Source organism: Ovis canadensis, chromosome 9, assembly GCF_042477335.2.
Source record: "Ovis canadensis isolate MfBH-ARS-UI-01 breed Bighorn chromosome 9, ARS-UI_OviCan_v2, whole genome shotgun sequence".
Taxonomy (NCBI): Eukaryota; Metazoa; Chordata; class Mammalia; order Artiodactyla; family Bovidae; genus Ovis; species Ovis canadensis.
Genome location: NC_091253.1, coordinates 12,104,821 through 12,124,382, shown reverse-complemented (window position 1 = coordinate 12,124,382; position 19,562 = coordinate 12,104,821). Strand labels below are relative to the sequence as shown.

The following is a 19,562-nucleotide window of genomic DNA, read 5'->3' as shown; positions in this document are numbered from 1 at the left end:
TCTTTAGGACTCCAAGGCCTGTCGCCCTCCAGGCTCCTCTGTCCATGGGATTATCCCAGCAGGGATGCTGGAGCGGGTTGCCATTTCCTCCTGCAAGGAGATCTTCCTGATCCATGGATCAGACCAGGGCAAGGTCCTATTTATGAATGGAATTGAAGTACTAACAACTATCAACAATTTCCCCTTTAAGATAACCATATGTTAGTGAGTGAGCGTTTGCTCAGTCATGTCTGACTCTTTCTGACCCCGTGGACTGTTGGGGTTCTCTGTCCCTGGGATTCTCCAGGCAAGAACACTGGAGTGGGTTGCCATTTCCTTCTCCAAACTGTATGCTGGTTCCAAGATTATCCCTCGATACAACCATTCTCATTCACTTTAGATCAATATGCTTTCTTTTTGGTTGTTCAGTCACTCAGTCGTGTCTGACTCTCTGCCACCCCGCAGACTACAGCACACCACCCTCGCTGTCCTTCACCATCTCCTGGAGCTTGCTCAAACTCATGTCCATTGATTCAGTGATGCCATCCAACCATCTCATCCTCTGCCATGCCCTTATCCATCCATTTAATTTCTCCCTTTGCCAGGGGGACTTCATCACCTGGAATTGTGCCTATAGATATAAAAAAATTAAAAGCTTCCTCATGACTCTTTTCTCTACCTACCTTACCTCGCTATTTGCACATTGCTCTTTCCCCTCAACCTCCTGCGTTTCCACTGAAGTCTCCCCACCCCCCACTTTTAGTCTTGGAGGGCCCAGAAGGTGGCTCAGGCCTCCCTTGCCTCATTGGTGCCTCTGCTGCCTTGATTCTAGGATTGTTTCTTCCGGCTGGAAATACCTTACCTCTTACTAGATAAGATTTTTCCCCTCTATTGAATGCACACAAGTCATTCTCTCTTGCAGGTTTAGTGGCAGGAATTTTCTCGTAATCTTCCTTTTTTCTAAAGTTATGTTCTATCTTGCAGGCAGCAGGTGGCTTCTGGTGAATGCACACAGATTAATAACTAGAAAAATGTCAGCAGGATGGTGTGTGGGGAATGGTAGCAGATATAAGTCCATAGGTCTATGTAACACTTCAAGAGTGGCAAATGGAGACAGGAACTGATTATGTTAATAGGAAATATTAGCTAGGGTAAAAGGTTAATTGGGCATATTGCTGCCATGTTGGAAACAATATTAGGGCCTTAGAGAACCAAACCTGTTAGCATCCTGGAGATTTGAGAGGTGATAAACAGACAGATTTGAATGGTCCAGAAGACCAAGGGCTTGATTTCTTATGTATTATTTTCCTTCTTATAAGTTCTTTGAGAAAACTGTTTTTCCCAACTTTAAAATCACCCATTAATCTCTGTAGCAAGTCGATATCTTGTTATCACCTTTATTTGAGAATCCTATACTTTTTAGTCTGGTTTTGTGAATAAATTCCTGGCCTAGTTAAGGGAGATTTAACTGCCCTCACCACTTACTATGGAAACTGGCCAGCTGGGTTCCCTTTTCTTACAGTTAAGAGCCTAACTTACCTGTCCTCATTGTCTTTTTTAAAATAAAGGTCACTCTTATGTAGCTTCTGAGCATTCTCTGGATGTACATCAGGTAGAACACACCCTGATCATCTGTGATTAGTACATCTGGCTTTTCAAAATAGCAACATCCACTTTTCCCGTCTGGTGTAGAATTGTCACTGTTTCATCTTCATCTTAGGGGTAGCAGTCATCACACTTATCGGTTCACTGCTAAGTAGACAGAAATATGCAACTTTTAAAATTTGCTTTGTAAAATAATATTTTCAAATTTTCCTCTTTCAGTATTAGTAAATGGAAATGAAAAGATCATGTTTGAAGACCTCCTTTGAAAATTATTTTTGAAGAGATTTTTATCAACCAAATTATATTCGTCTTGCAAGTAATTTAAAAAATTTGTTCACTTTCTTGACTCTTTTTCTTATATAAGCTGTTTTTCTCTATATACAGTATGACCTGCCTTGAGTTTTACATTCCCAATGATCTCAAGGTCACTCTGCATTTCTAATTTAGCCGACCTGACACCTGCTGTCGCCATTGTTCTGCGGGTGTATTTGGAGAATATGGTCTTGGAATACTAGAATAATGTTTCAAGAACACTCAGCTATGTGAGATATCTGAATAGTTTCACTAATATGCCTATATCATGAAATTAATTATATTGAAACATATCTGAGGATACTGGACTCTGTAGCTTCATGAGTGATTTGTATTAATTTTCATTCATCTTTTGAGTGTTAATGTCAGAGGGCATCTTTGAATGATGGAAAAGACATTACCTTTCGTCCCAAACAAAACTTGATACACATCTTGGCTTCTTAAAATATTAACATTTGTCAGTTATCATTGGAAAATAAATTTAATCTCTTAGAGTTGTAGTTATTTAATCTGTCAAATAGGACAATCAGATCTCCTTGCAGAGCATTGTGAAGATTAAATAGGATATTAACTGAATATCCTTGGACATTTTCAAAATAGATGACAATAAACAGAAGTTGTTTTGTTACTTTCCTACACTGTTTAGAAAAGTCAATAGAAAGGGGGATTAATTTTCTATCTTTCCTATTAAGGAATTACCTCATGTACAATTACTTTAAAGTTTTATTTGATAAAAGAGCAGGGTACTAGATGTTAAATAGTGTCTCATTGTTTTGAAGCAACAATGTGACACTAAAGAGTCTTTTCCACAAATTAATTGTTTTTTTCTTGTTTAGAAAGAGAATGAGCCTTATTCATGTCATATAAAAACAAATATAGTCGATTATTCAAATCATAAAATGTGTTGGTCATACATTAATTTATATTTTGCAGATATTTTATATAACTATGCTGTAATCATGCAAAAAAGTATTACCTATATCTATTTGTAAATAACTGTGTTTTAGCATGTTAGTAACTCAAGCTGGAAATATACAGCATTTTGTCTTATTCATTTAACAAATATGTAGTGAGTGACTATGATGTTCTATGTGACTATGCCCTGTTCTAGGCTCTGGGCCTTTGCCAGTGGACCAAACAGAGATCTTTCCTCTTGAGCAGCTGGTATTTCAAGCTGGGTTGAAGAGGAGAGGCAGGTTTACAATGGCAACCACTCCAGTATTCTTGCCTGGAGAATCCCATGGACAGAGGAGTCTGGCAGGATACAGTCCATGGGGTCACAAGAGTTGGACATGACTTAGTGCCTAAACCACCAGCACCACCAGAGCAAGATGAGGCAAAGGACACTGAAAGTCTGGTGGGGGCAGACTGTAGCAAGACGGAGGGAAGTCGTGTAGGAACCACCAAACACTGACGCTTGAGCCAAGACTGCAAACAGGGAAGGGGTTAGTCCGATACACATCAGGGAGGGAATCTTTGGTTGAAAGGTCCCGGTGTGTCTGAGAACCAGCAGCAAGGTCACTGCAGCTGGGGTAGCATGAGTGGGGTGTGGATGCTGGGGAGGAGATGGTAGGAGAACACTGGGAATTATGTGAGGCCAGATGACATTCCAAGCACTCCTGCGTTTCTGTGGGTAAACTGTGGCACCATTGCAGGATTTGGAGCAGAGGAGTCATGATTGATTTATCTTTCCAAAGGGTCTCTGCCAGCAGCCAGTGAGTTTAATTCAGGAATCCAGTGAAAAGTAGCATTGAGCCCATCGGGGTAGCCACAGGGGAAGGAGGAGAAATGGGCCAGTGCTGCACGTATTTGAAAGGAGAATCAAATCTGATGGACTGGACACAGGTGTGAGAGAAGTGAGGCCGTGAGACTAAAGATTTTGGCCTGAACAGCTAGAGAAACCGTTTACAACCAGCCAAGATGGTGCTGGCCCTGGAGGGTCAGGTGTCTGAGAAAAGGTGGATTCCGCCTGAAAGTGTTGATTTTAAGAAGCCTACTGGAAACCCAAGCAAAAGTGTTGGGGAAACAACTGGATGCCTGCAGTTAAGAGAGAATCAGGGTGAAGACAAGGCTTCTGCACACATTTTGGTACTTTTGCCTAATGTCTTACGTAAGAAGGATCTCAAGTGCTGAATAGAAGGTTCAGAAGAAAACAACTGATTATGGAGCCCTCTTCTTGTCTATTTTTCCCTTCTGTGTGTCTGATTGGTGATCAGCAAATTAGAATATGTTTGAAAAAATTTCGTTTACTCAACATGATGTCATTGTAACTGACAAACTCTTGTGACAATGCAAACTAGTACAATCCTACCTGGGGAGTAGGCACAGACACACTTTCCCCTAGCCTTGTTTCAGTGTAATTGTCTCTATCACTGAAGGAGAAACCCCAGTGAAGTCCAAAACCACAGAAATGGAGAGCAGAAATGCATAGGTGTCATCATCTGCGGTACAGCTCGGTGCTCAGTCACGAGACTCATGACCTTGTCATCAAGCTCTGTTGAGATAAACTTTCATAAAACAGGGTTTTGTTTGTTTGTTTTGTTTTTTAGTTATTTTGCAGGGAAGGGGAGGCAAAAGTGGGGCTGGTGACTGCAGGCACCAAAATGGAAACTCAAAAGAGAGAAAGTGATTATGTAAATTGTGCCTTTTGAAGGCATTGAGAATATTTCATTCACATACTCTAAGTCTCTGGAAGCACATTTAGTTCCTGTTTGGGGAGATGAAAGCCTTGCCACAGCCTCATCTGCGGGCCTGCGGCAGGCTGAGTTTCTCTTGTGTGTACAGTGCAGGGAAGGGTGGGCAGTTGGCAGTCGTTCAGCATTGATTGCAGTCATTCATAAAACCCAACCGCGCGGAAGGCGGAGTCCGGGGGAGCTTCCCTGAGATGCTTGCAGGATGCCTCATTTGGATAAATCCTCAGTGATGCTTGAGTGATAAGGGGTGCTCGCAAGCACCACCAAGATGGTGAGGGGTCCGCCTTCCTTCCCAAGTAACTGAGGACTTTGCAGGAATCAGAGGTCGCACCTCTTGGATTCTTGGTCTCTCCATCCACAGCCTTTCTGGAAAGTCAGCTTTGTGGCTTATCTGTGGCCTCTTTGTGTCTGGATGACAGAGTAAATCATGTGTAAGGATGACTCTTGGGGCTTGCAAGGTGGTACTTGTAAAGAACCCTCATGCCAATGCAGAAGAAATAGGAGATGTGGGTTTGATCCCTGGGTCAGGAAGATCCCTTGGAGGAGGGCATGGCAACCCACTCCAGTGTTCTTATCTTCATGAGCAAAGGAGCCTGGTGGGGGTTCCTAGAGCATTCATTGCAAAGAGTTTCACACACTGAAGGGCCTTAGCTCACAGCAAAGGAAGACCCTTGATCACTGCAATGTGCTGATATATCACTGTGGTGTTTAAGTATGAGGGGTCCCTATTGTTGTGTTATGATTAACGCCTGGGAGAGGATGGGAAGTGGTCGGCTGAACAGTTTTCACACATTACAACTGGTGAAACCACTTTGGTTTATCCCTCAAACTGCAATAGGACAGACAAAACAATCCAAGTGTAACTTTAAAGAAATTGCTAATTCATTCAGGCTGACAAAAATCTGAGGAGGGCATTGTATTATTTTCTGTATCTTATTCTTAATGTAGGGTTGTTTTTTTTTTTCTTTCTTCTTCTTCTCTTTCCCTAGAAGCAATTTCAGCTTAGAAAGTCAGAGTAGAAAATGTAGAAATACATATTGGCATAGCTTAGTGCCCCCTCAAATTGGTTGAATGACTAGCAATCTGAAATTGATCACTTTCTCCCTGAGAACAGATTCAACAGCTAGCTGATTCACTCTAGACCTGAGATCAGGATTTAAGTTAGTATGAAAAATTAATTTTCTTATTTTGTTTTAAATAAAGTTGTTAGTATATAAATCAAGTTAGTATATTTTAAATTAAGTACATTTAAATTCTAGCAACATTGTTTTTGAGTATTGATGTGTTTATTCTCATTATCCAAAAACAGCTTTAAATTTTAGAAATTCAAATGAGGTTTTTATGGGCCAAAGAACTAAACAAACATTTCTACAAAGACATACCGATGTCTAACAAACACATGAAATGATGCTCAACATCACTCTTTATCAGAGAAATGCAAATCAAAACCACAGTGAGGTACCATCTCATGCCGGTCAGGATGGCTGCTATCCAAAAGTCTACAAACAATAAATGCTGGAGAGGGTGTGGAGAAAAGAGAACCCTCTTACACTTGTTGGTAGGAATGCAAACTAGTATAGCCACTATGGACAACAGTGTGGAGATTCCTTAAAAATCTGGAAATAGAACTGCCATATGACCCAGCAATCTCACTGCTGGGAATGCACACCGAGGAAACCAGAATTGAAAGAGACACATGTACCCCAGTGTTCATTGCAGCACTGTTTATAATAGCCAGGACATGGAAGCAACCTAGATGTCCATCAGCAGATGAATGGATAAGAAAGCTGTGGTACATATACACAACGGACTATTACTCAGCCATTAAAAAGAATACATTTGAATCAGTTCTAATGAGGTGGATGAAACTGAGGCCTATTATACAGAGTGAAGTAAGTCAGAAAGAAAAACAACAATACAGTATGCTAACGCATATATATGGAATTTAGAAAGATGGTAATGATGACCCTATATGCGAGGCACCAAAAGAGACACAGATGTAAAGAACAGTCTTTTGGACTCTGTGGGAGAGGGTGAGGGTGGGATGATCTGAGAGAATAGCATTGAAACATGTATATTATCATATGTGAAATAGATCATCAGTCCAGGTTCCATGCATGAGACAGGGTGCTCAGGGCTGGTGCACTGGGATGACCCTGAGGGATGGCATGGGGACGGATGTGGGAGGGGGTTCAGGATGGGGAACACATGTACACCCATGGCTGATTCCTGTCAATGTATGGCCAAAACCACTACAATATTGTAAAGTAATCAGCCTCCAATAATAAAATAAAAATATAATAAATAAAAATAAATAAAAAATATTCTATAGTATAGGCAGACAGATGAAATATGCCAGTTACTATAGTTTTAAATCAAAACCACTGAATTCTTAAGATTAAATGAGAATTTTCTTACACAGACTGGCTAATAATCCACTTTTATTGGAGAAGAGTTATTTAAAACCATATTGAAGGAAAACTCTAATTGAGTGGCAGATTTCTTTTCTTCCCAAAACTTTGCCTAAATACCTGAATTTTCAGGAGAAAAAAAAAAAAAAGAAAAAGGGAAATGAACTAAGACAGAAGTTTGCATATGGTTTCTCTACATATAATTCTTCAAGATTTTCTCCAAAGTTGGTGATATTTCCGATATTTTCACAAACCAATGTGTGTAAAGATTTAACATGCCATGTGGGCTATTTTTAGTTGAGTGAGAATTGCTAAAGATTTCCCAGTGCAGTGAAATGTAACTTCCTGTGCACTGTACTTGAGTAAGTTATATTAACATTTCATAGCTCAGTAATACCCTGGGGTATTACTTCTCCTTGGCAACTGCCTTCTTGAATGTTCTCTGAACCTTCCTGCCAGAGTGGCCTTCTCCTCCAATGACTGGTGATCAGTCCATTAAGAGTCTAGCATTCACTCTAGATAGCTACCACATTTCTTTCCTTTGAGCCCAGGAGGGGAGGCTTTGAAGTGGCACCGTTTTCTTTTCTTGTCACATTATATATTGATTTCTAAGTCTTACTTGATCCTGTTTGGACTTAGCTGTGTGTGTGTGTGTGTGTGTGTGTGCACGCACGTTTCTGTGCAGTGTCCACGTTTGCCTGTATCATTTCTTTCAGAAGTGGAGAATTTTGCCGTGCAGCTTTTAGCTCTGGAAAAGCAGTTTATCTGCCACTATCTCACCACTCACTGAGCCACTTCTTGAATATCATGACTGGCCTTATAGGTAGTCAGATCTCCAAGTGCAGTGAAAACACTGTCCAAGTTAAGAACCAGGTTCATGCTTGAGAATCCCAAGTCCTATGTGGTTATTCCATTTAGCAGAGTCTAAGAATCAGGGTCTCAAATTTCTAAACAGGGCTTCCCTATTTAAACCAAGGTTTATGCAAGGCTTCTGAGGTGGAGGGATATCTGAGCCATCCAAGGACAGCCTCAGAGGGCTATGTTTTCTGGCTTATGCCGTGATTCTCCCCAGTGCTCCATTAAGTCCTGTTGACATCAGGTTAAGGGCATCTCTCCCTGCTGCCCTTTGCAGCTGTGACCCATCCTCTGCATTTATTTATCATGTGATGGACAACTTAAGACCCAAAGACCTTTTCCTGCCTATTTTCACACTGTGCAAGCATCTAGCATATTTATTTTGCATCCTATGGAGACACACACACTTTATATATGCACATTTCCCTCTGACTCTTCCTCCTTTCCTAGATTGAATGAATTTAGAACAATCTCAGATCTCTGCTTTATTTTTTATTTTTTTAAAGGGAAAGATCTATGTGGTGATGAAGGGCATGAAACAAAATTCCATGTCTTTCAGTAAAATAGCCAAAGCCACAGAAAGTCCTGCCTGTTTTTAACATATCAGCACAACAGCTGCTCCTATGTTGATGCTTTCAGATGTCTTTATAGGGTGAAGCCAAAGTTTTCAGCAGCTTTGCTTCTATGGGGAAGCCTAATCATTTTATTGGTACTAAACAGGAAATCCAATACTGAGGCCAGCACCAGTATGGAGTTCATCTCGGTATAACTGAGCTCTTGGAAGCATGAGCTAAAGGTTCCTAACTCCCAGGGCTTCTCAGGGCCTCCAGGTTAATACTTAGGGGCTTGCAGACAGTTCCCTTAAACTTGTTTTCAATACCGTGTTTAATTTCCAGATGTTTCTCCCCATTTTATAATTAATAGTGAATTGTGCTGTCTATCATGCGCCCCAGGTGTGTGGTCAGGGACATGGTGAAGCCTGCTGCCTGCAAAGCCCCAAGAAATGTTGAACACCAGCCCCACCAGCCTCCACCGTGAGTATGGCATTGGCTTTATTGACTGAAACTGTCGTCTCTAACACAGATCTCTGGTTCCAGATGTATTAATTCACAGTGCATGTGGGAGTGCAAACTCTGGCTGCTCTGGGGTGTCTGGGGGTAAAAGACTACTACTGAATTAGATAAAATGATCTGGAAACTGAGCTCTGTGTTTCAAGCATCTTCATTAAGCAGTGTTTCTAATGTCATATGGGAAGCATGAAGCTAATTATAGGATAGAGACATGTATTGGGGAACTCTGTGCTATCAGAAACTCTGTACCTTTCGGATTTAGAAAGTACGTGGATTCAAGCCTGAGACGCTTTTCGAGAAAGTAATGAAAAGGTGCAGAGCGGGGATGCTTTCCTAACTGTGAAGAAGGGAAGTGCATGGCTTGTTCATAACCACCCTCGCACTGTGTCAGGTAAAGGTCAGGGACAATCTGAAAGAGGGATGGACCGTCAGTTTATTTTTATTATTGTAACCTCAAGTGTGGATATTCATGAAGGATTAAATGGCCTACCAAAGGGAATTAGAGGAGAAACTAACTAAGTGAACTGTGTTGCAAATGTGGATTTCTGTAAGGTGAAATGTAAAGAGCTTTAAAATTCTGCAGAGCAGCAAATCTATTCAATCTTCTGAATAAAATTATGCTCCTGGTAAGAAAAATTAAACATTTCCTTAAAATGTCTCAGCAGTGGTAATACTGTTACCATAACCAATACAGCCAAGTAGTTACTCCCAGGGAAATGCCTCCTTCCAAGTTATTTTTGCAAAAGCATTGAAGAAATATGTCTGAGGAGTGATTTTTTTATAGGTTTCCTTAGCTATCTGACAATTTTTTAAAGTAAAACCAAAATAAAGTAATAAGATTGTCAAAACGCTATGAAAAGAAAAGTAAATTTTTGTAATTCTTTTGCTGTGCCTAGTTTTTATTCCCATTAGCAAAACTGAAATTAAATAAAATGTTTAAATGCTTATATTTTCCATATACACAGTCACAAATACACAATTATTTCTGGTTTAAGATATAAATTTTGGGTAAATAAATTTCAAGAGGCTCCATAAATGGGTTATAGATTTTATCTATGTGTACTTGAATATCATCTTCCACACTTGATCAGTACTTCTCAAGGAACACAAATATTTTTCACCTAACTGTAGTAAAATGATTTATAATTGCATTGAAAAAAAGTTTTAAGTTGGAAGAACTACTTTTTATGATGTTGCCATTTTGTTCTATACATATTCTAGCCATAAATACATTTTCTTGATGGTGGAACTTTTTTTGAAAATTCATGGAAAACTTACAATCCCCACTTTCCATCATATATTCCAGGCATTAGGAAACAAGCAACTTTGGGGAAAGTTCTCTGAGGAATTAACATGAATTTTAAGATGTGTTAGATTTCATATATTGAGGTTCCATTTTTATTTGTACCACTTATGCCCAGTGTCCACATAAGATTGGAATTATCAGATAGGAAGCAGCAATTGACATCCTTGCCAAAGAGACCTTAATTGTTTTTTCTTATTTTGCTTCTGCTTTCCATGGACTCCTTGAAGTGGCAGCAATTGACATCCTTGCCAAAGAGACCTTAATTATTTTTTCTTATTTTGCTTCTGCTTTCCATGGACTCCTTGAAGTGGAAAGCTGTTGTAACTTACCGTGAACCTAGTGGAGCCTTCCTGGTAGCCTCTCTGAGTAAAATGACTGAGAGTGGCTTTTGGGTTCTTCTTCTGATAATCCTTTTTCTTCACTCCACACTTAACTAATTACAACAGTGGACCTCTCTTTAGGTGACTTGAAGAATTTAAAGTTTACAGTCCATTCCTCATTTCTACTGATTCTCTTAGAGAGTGGTATTTGTAAATTGAGCTCTCCATTTCCATATAAGCCCCTTTCTAGGCTGCTATGAAAAGAATGACAGTAATTTGGTGGTGAGGAGGACACTAAGGATGGGCTTTAGCCTGTAGGCCAGTGTTTTTAAATATGTGCATTACAACCTATCAGTGGGGCTGAAGATCAATAAAAGCTAGTTTTTTAGTGTGGAAGTTATGTTTACATTTGGAATGTAGGATGAGCTTAGATTTCTGTATATGATAACTGGATCAAAATAAAATTTAATAAATACTACATTTAGTTTCGAGCATGCACTGATGGATTTTAATACGTCAGATTTTCATTATGTGTGTGTATGTGTGTATAAAATATGTATAACTTACTTTGGCAGAAATAAGAATAATGGCATATGAATAGGATGTGGGCAAAACTGGAGACAAGCAGATCAATTAAGGTACTATTGCAACTGTCCAGAGAAGGATGAGGTCTTGACCTGCAGAAGTAGCAGAGGGTGTGGGAAGGAAACATTTTAAGAGCTCAGTAAGAAGAAAAATGGGCAGTGCTTAGTTGTCAATTGAATATGGTTTGTAAGGAAGGAGTTTAGGGGGGCTGTTGTATCAGTTGTTTGGGTGATTGAGGACCAGCAGCTGATGTGGGGAGATAAAGAAGTAAACCAGGCCAACCAGTAGGGTGGGCAGTGAGGAGTTCAGATCCTGATAGGATGATTTGGGGCGCCTGTGCGTTATCCAGGAGTATATGTTCAAGAACGAATTGGGTATATGAACCCGAAGCCCTCAGCTGGGGAAGTAGCTGACATCACCAAAGCGTACAGAGTTAGAAAAAGTAACAGAGTGCCTGAGTAAAACCAGTGTTTAAGGAGTGGGTAAAAGAAGAGGCTCCCCTGACTCAACTGAGAAATAATGGTCAAAGAAGTAGGAGAACCAGAAGCCAGGTGGAAGGAGTCACGGAGGGTGTCCCAGAATAGCAAATGCTGCCAACAGATGATAATAATAGTCCAAGAGAGTAAAAAAAATTGACCCCAGGGGCATTTGTTATAACTCTTTTAATATCTAAGTGGGTGGAAATACTTTATTTGTATAAATGTAAGAAAAAAAATAAGAGGAAGAGATGGTGATTTTGCATGGTGAGCAGGCAAAGAGAGAGAGACTATTACCATGTGAATTGGTGATAGAGGCACTGTGTTCGGGTCACTCAGTGCTGTCTGTTTTACAAGTCTAGGTCAATGGCTGCACATGTCAATATAATTTGTATTTTGATAATCATGTATGTAAACGATCTGAAGATTCTTTTTTCAGTTATTATTAAAATGTCACTCAGTCATATTTTAAGCATGCTGCTTAAGTTGTCATCACTTAATCAAAGTTCATTTCAGTTCAGTCATTCAGTCGTGCCCAACTCTTCATGACCCCATGGACTGCAGCACGCCAGCTTCCCTGTCCATCAACAGCTCCTGGAGCTTACTCAAACTCATGTCCATCGAGTCGGTGATGCCATCCAACCATCATGCTCTGCCGTCCCCTTCTCTTCCTGCCTTCAATATTTCCCAGCATTAGGGTCTTTTCCAATGAGTTCTTCTCATCAGATGACCAAAGTATTGGAGTTTCAGCTTCAGCATCAGTCCTTCCAATGAATTTTCAGGACTGATTTCTTTTAGGATGGACTAGTTGGATCTCCTTGCAGTCCAAGGGACTCTTAAGAGTCTTCTCCAACATCACAGTTCAAAAGCATCAATTCCTCAGCTCTCAGCTTTCTATATAGTCCAACTTTTACATCCATACATGACTACCGGAAAAGCTATAGCTTTAACTAGATGGACCTTTGCTGGCAAAGTAATGTATCTGCTTTTTAATATGCTGTCTAGATTGGCCATAGCCTTTCTTCCAAGGAGCAGGTGTCTTTTAATTTCATCACTGTAGTTACCATCTGCAGTGATTTTGGAGCCCCCCAAAGTAAAGTCTCTTACTGTTTCCATTGTTTCCCCATCGATTTGCCGTAAAGTGATGGGACCAGATGCCATGATCTTAGTTTTCTAAATGTTGATCAAAAACATTAGTGGAGTTGAACAAATTGAGTCTGATAGCTACTATTCTTTAGGTATGAGATGCATAGATAGAGCCCTCTCAAGTTGGGAGCAGCAGTTATATAATCCAACTAACTATTGCTACATGATAACTGCAAGATTAAAAGTATGTCTATAAAAGAGAAAATGGCCTATTATCTTTGGGGTTGATGAGGTCAGAGAAGAACTTTCAGAGTCTGAATTTAGAACAAGTCTCTAGAAGAAGGGAGTAATTAACTAGTGCCCCAAAACATCAGGTTGTGGGTGGTGATTTGAAACATGTACTCATTGCTGGAGCCTGAGAGCATGCAAGTATGTGTATCTGTGTGCTGTGTATTTGTGTGAGTGAGAGTGCATGTGTGGGAGGGTGGGTGAATATGCTTGGGTGTGGTGTAGAGATTTATAAAGGCTTCAGGAGGTGCAACACCAGTGTCTTTAAGGAAGAGGAAAGTGAAAGTGAAGTTGCTCGGTCGTGTCCGACTGTTTTTGACCCCATGGACGGTAGCCTACCTGGCTCCTCAGTCCATGGACTTTTCCAGGCAAGAGTACTGGAGTGGGTTGCCATTTCCTTCTCCAGGGGATCTTCCCAACCCAGGGATCGAAGCCGGGTCTCCCTCGCTGTAGGCAGATGCTTTACTGTCTGACCCACCAGGGAAACCCCAAGGAAGAGGATGTTGGTGTAACTTGGAAAGGATAGGCTACACACTTGGTCTTGTCTTTGGTTTAGTTTTAATGCAGTATTTCGAAAGTTGACCTAACATTATGAGGTTTTTTAGTTTTTCAAAGTGATCATGGATTTTAGAAGACTGACAATCCTTCAGTCTACCAATCAGTTCCCGCTGTGGATAGAAGCAGGCCTCAGCAAGCGAGGCAGTGATAGGGCAGATTTGAGACTGTTTCCCGGTGGTGTAATCAGAGCACAGTGATGCATTAGCTTTGATAATAGAGTCAAGTGAAGAGGAAATAATTCACTTTATCTCAAGAGAGTAGGTGGATGTGATCATAGCAAGAAGAGTTAATTCAGGCACTAAAACAAGTTTAGATTTAGCTTTAGATGTATGTGAAAATTGAAAGTGAACGTCACTCAGTTATGTCCAACTCTTTGTGACCCCATGGACCCCATGGAATTCTCCAGGCCAGAATATTGGAGTGGGTAGCCTTTCCCTTCTCCAGGGCATCTTCCCAAGCCAGGTCTCCCAGATTGCAGGCAGATTCTTTACCAGCTAAGCCACAAGGGAAGCCCAAGAATACTGGACTGGGTAACCTATCCCTTCTCCAGCAAATCTTTCTGACCCAGGAATCAAACTCGGGTCTCCTGCATTGAAGGCAGATTCTTTACCAACTGAGCTATCAGGGAAGCCCCCTTAAATGTATGTATTAGTGGCCAAAGAAATCTCTGACTGAAACATCCAGAAGGCAGTTGGCTATTCATACCCCTAACTCAGAAGAGACTTACATGAGTTATGCTAATTTGTGAACAATTATTTTATAATAAAATATGAACACAAGTGAAATAGCACTTAGAACTGTACTCAGTATTTTGTAATAACCTATAAGGGAAAAGAATCTGAACATAGTGATATATATATACACGCACACACAATAATGTGTTATTTTCAAGTGTATGCAAGGTGATTCAGATAAATTTAATTTCAAAGTTGTTTTACAGAGAATGATTTCTATAAGATTAATTTTATGTCTCTAAAAAGTGAATTTTAGGAGCAACTTCATTATTAAAATACTTGAGATTTTTTTTTTAAAAAAAAAAAAGAAAAAGCAGGATGGAGAACATGATAGGAATTAAAGAGAAGAGGAATTAAGTAAATTATACAAAATCAGGCAAGAACAGACTTTCCTCAGTTTTCCTGGAATTTTCCGTGTTTTAGTGCTGAGAGTCTCATGTCTTGGGAACCCCTTCAGCCCTGGGAAAACAGGAATGATTGGCAACATTAGAACTTGTAAATTTAGAATAAGAGAGTAGAAACTTAGAAACAGAATGTATAGCCAAGGAATAACCATGTTTAGACAAACGATTTTTACATGACTGTTGACAGTGACATGATCAAGAATAGCTTGGATTCAGGGAGGCACATCCATCATGCTTCAGCTCAGTCTTTTCAGTTTTCCTTTGTTTTGTTGGTGGTTGCCTGCTTCTAAAAATAAATAGATAAATAAAGGCCATACTTGCAGTTCACCTTTTCCAAGGGTAAAAGTTAGTGTTCTTTTTCAGCCGCTCAGTCCTGCCTAATTCTTTGAGACTCCATGTACTGCAGCACGCCAGGCTTCCCTGTTCTTCACCATCTTCCAGAGCTTGCTCAGAATCACATCTATTGAGTCGGAGATGCCATCTAGCCATCTCATCCTCTGCCGTCCTCTGTTCTCCTTCCGCCTTCAATCTTTCCCAGCATCAGAGTCTTTCCCAGTGAGTCGGCTCTTAGCATTAGGTGGCCAAAGTACTGGAGCTTCAGCATCAGTCCTTCCAATGAATATTCAGGGTTGATTTCCTTTAGAATGGACTGGTTTGATCTCCTTGCAGTCCAAGGGACTCTCAAGAGTCTTCTCCAGCAACACAGTTTGAAGGCATCAATTCTTTGGTGCTCAACCTTTTTCATTGTCCAGCTCTCACATCCATATATGACAACTACTGGAACAATCATAGCTTTTGCTATATGGACTTTTGTTGGCAAAGAAATGTCTTTGCTTCTCAATATGCTGTCTAGGTTTGTCATTGCTTTTCTTCTAAGGAACAAGTGTCTTTTAATTTCATGGCTGCAGTCACCATCTGCAGTGATTTGAGAGCCCAAGAAAATAAAGCCTCACACTGTTTCCATTGTTCCCATTTCTATTTGCCATGAAGCAATGATACCAGATGCAATGATCTTCATTTTTTTAACATTGAATTTTAAGCCAGATTTTTCACTCTCCTCTTTCATGTTCATCACGAGGCTCTTTAGTTTCTCTTCATTTTCTTTCATAAGGGTGATGTCATCTGCATATCTGAGACCACTGATATTTCTCCCTGCAGTCTTGATTCCAGCTTGTCCTTCATCCAGCTCAGCATTTTGCATGATGTACTTTGCATATGTTAACTAAGCACAGTGACAGTATACAGCCTTGATGTACTCCTTTCCCAATTCAGAACCAGTCCACTGTTCCATGTCCAGTTCAGTTTGCTTCTTCACCTGCATACAGATTTCTCAGGAGGCAGGTAAGGTGGTCTGGTATTCCCATCTCTTTAAGAATTTTCCACAGCTTGTTGTGGTCTTCAAAGTCAAAAGCTTTAGAGTAGTCAATGAAACAGAAGTAGATGTTTTTCTGGAATTCTCTAGCTTTTTCTATGATCCAATAGATATTGGCAATTCGGTTTCTGGTTCCTCTGCCCTTTGTAAATCCAGCTTGCATATCTGGAAGTTCTCGGTTCACATACTGTTGAAGCCCAGCTTGAAGGATTTTGAATATTACTTTGCTAACATGTGAAATGAGTGCAAAAAGTTAGCAGTTTTTACAAGATTGTACAACTGTCTCCGCTATGCAGTTTTGAAATAATGCTGAGTTATTAAAAAAAAAACATAATATTCATTAGAATCATCCCTATTCCCCTGAAAACTGAGCTTCTAGAAGCCACTAGTCTATTTTCCATCTCTATGGATTCACGTATTCTGGATATTTAGTATAAATCAAATCATATAATGTGTGATTAGTATGCTCTCACTTTTATAACTTGGTTTAACAGCATATTTCCAAGATTCATTCATATTATAGCATTTATCAGTATTTCATTTCTCTTATTGCCATATAGTATTGCATTATACCACTTGTACAGTGGAACATATGCACCACTCTTGTGTCTGTATTTGAATTGTTTCCAATTTTTTTTATGCTGTATAAAGTGACCCTTAACATTTATGTACAGGTTTTTGCATAGACATATGTCCTTACTTCTCTTAAGTATAAACCTAGGACTGAAATTTCTGGGTCATTTGGCAACTATATGTTTACATTTTTTTTAAATTGTCAAGCTGTGTTTGAAAATAGCTGCAGCATTTTACATTTCTACCAACAATATAAGAGGGTTCCAATTTCTCTACATCCTTGTCAATACTTGTTATTGTTGGTCTTTTTAGTTACAGCCATCTTTGCAAGTGTGATGTGTGTGGATGGTTATCTTATTGTGGTTTTGATTTGTGTTTCCCTAATCAGTAATGATGTTTAACATCTTTTTACATGCCCATTGGCTATTTGTATGCTTTCTTCGATACAGATAAAATCTTTTGTCCATTTTTATTGGATTATTTTTCTTTATTGTTTATATATATATGAAAGTGAAAGTCAATTAATCATGTCTGACTCTTTGCTACCCCATGGGCTATACAGTCTATAGAATTCTCCAGGCCAGAATTCTGGAATCGGTAGCTCTTTCCTTTTCCAGGGGATCTTCCCAATCAGGGATTGAACCCAGGTCTCACACATTGCAGGCAGATTCTTTACCAGCCACAAGGGAAGGCCAAGAATACTGGAGTAGGTAGCCTATCCCTTTTCCAGTGGATCTACCCAGCCCAGGAATCAAACTGGAGTCTTCAGCATTGCAGGCGGATTCTTCACTAACTGAGCTATCAGGGAAGCCCCTGATATTATGTTTATATATATGTCCATTATATATATATATATATGTATATATATATATATATATATATATATATATATATGAAGGAAGCTATATTCTTGGCAGATAAATGATTTACAGATACTTCCCCTCATTTAGTGACTTGTCTTTTTGTTTTCTTGTAGGGCACAATTTTTAATTTTGATGAAGTTGAATAGTTCTATTTTCCATTGATTATTTGTAGTTTTGGTGTTGTATTTAAGAATTTCTTGTCGAATTCAAGGTCATAAAGATATCCACCTAGGTTTTCGTTTAAGAATTTTATACTTTTGTTTCCTGCATTTATGTTTTTGATCCATTTGGGGTTATTTTTTACATATGGTGTGAGGTAAGGATCCAGTTTCCCATGTGGACATCTAGTTGTCAAAATGCGGTGATCACAGACATACATGTCTTGCTCCTGATACTAGGAGGGAAACTTTCAGTCTCTATACTGATTAAATATGGTGTTAATTGTGAAGTTTCAATTCATATTCTTCATCAGGTTTAGCATGTTTCATTCCAAGTTTTGTGTGTTGAGTGCTCATATCTTGAAAGAACTGGATTGTCTCAAATGCTTTTCCTGCATCAATTGAGATAATAATGTGTTTTTTGAACTTTATTCTATTAATATGGTGTAATGTCTTGATTTATTTTCATGTTTAAACACTCTTACATACCTGTGATAAATCCCACTTATCTATTTTATTTGTTGCCTTATTTGATTTGTTAATATTTCTGATTATTTTTATGCATGTATATATAAGGGATATTGGTCTACTGTAATGCCTTTGTATGATTTTAGTATCAGGATAATACTGGCCTCATAGAATGAATTTGGAAGTATTTACTAGTATTCTATCTAGGAAAAGTTTGTAAACTATTGCTATAATTTTTTCTTCAAATGTTAGGTAGACTTCACCAGTGAAGCCATCATCTTTTCTTTGTATTGAGTTTTTTTCTTACTAAGTTCATTTTGTCTGAATATTTGTAAGTTTTATAAGAATATATATGTATGTTTAGGTAAGTGTATCATGTGAAATCCCTGAATCTTTAGAATAACTCACATTCCAAAGTCAGTTCTATTTAACTATTGAACCATTCTTGATTTGTGGTTATTGATGCCTTGGTTTCCAATTCCCATAAAATAAACGTAATTCTCTTTCTCTCTCTCTGTGAGACTAACTGAATCACATAAAAATTATCAGTGTAACCTCAGAGTCTGGGATCAATGTAGTTAAAGGTCTATCAGAAAGAAATTTAGTATCGGAAAGAGCTTGAAGGTATAAGTTCTTAAATCTTGTTGAGATTCTTTGGTTTATCTGATTACCACTGGAGAAATTGAGAAAGTGGTTTTGTTATAGCATTTATTTTCACTTATTTTTCTTTTGTTTTGCTAGGTAGATGTTTGTAGGTCCTATAATTAATTATCAATTTCATTCATCTAACAAAAAATGAATTTAGGTTCTAGAAAAAAAATTCAAATTATTTAGTCTCAGGATTTTGCTTGGCCGCTCTCTCTCTGTCCTCTTCACCTCCTCCTTCCCAGAAATGGTCTTCCTGTGCCATGGGGACTCACATCCTGAACTGGATCACTGGGCACATCTGCGCTGAGGCTTTTGGCATGGGCATGTGTGCCACAGACACTCTGTTCTTTTTCCTTCTCACAGCTTCAGATGGATCAGCCTTGAATTGACAGGGAGCCTGCATCCAAATTTTTCTTTTACTAGACATACTTTTTCAGATATCAGGGGCACGGATTTTTTCAGCCACAACAGTCTTCCTTCAGATTTGATTATAACACAGGGACTTCTGAGGACCAACATGTATGGAACTAGAATGAATTTAATAATCATGAAAATGTGGCGTCTTATAGTAAACTTAGTTTTAAAATAGTCTACTTTGAGGACCGAAAATATGATTGAAAAATACCTATTAATATATTTACTTTTCCCATAATACTACAGGAAATCTACATATATGTTTATACTTGAAAATATGTTTTTTCACTAAAATCACATATATAATAGCAAACTTATGTATCATAATGGATATCAGATCAAACAGAAGTGTCTTTGAGGTTGTAAACAGTTGGACAGCAACCT

The 19,562-nt window shown here is 39.0% G+C and overlaps 1 protein-coding gene across 1 annotated transcript in view; it reads left to right on the top strand.

Annotated features, from left to right (window-relative positions):
• LOC138445570 (regulating synaptic membrane exocytosis protein 1-like) overlaps positions 1-19,562 on the top strand; it is a 253,257-nt gene that overhangs the window by 94,938 nt on the left and 138,757 nt on the right. The window contains exon 2 of the mRNA XM_069599475.1: positions 8,809-8,889. Coding sequence (XP_069455576.1) covers positions 8,809-8,889 — 81 coding nt within the window. The remainder of the gene's footprint in view (positions 1-8,808; positions 8,890-19,562) is intronic.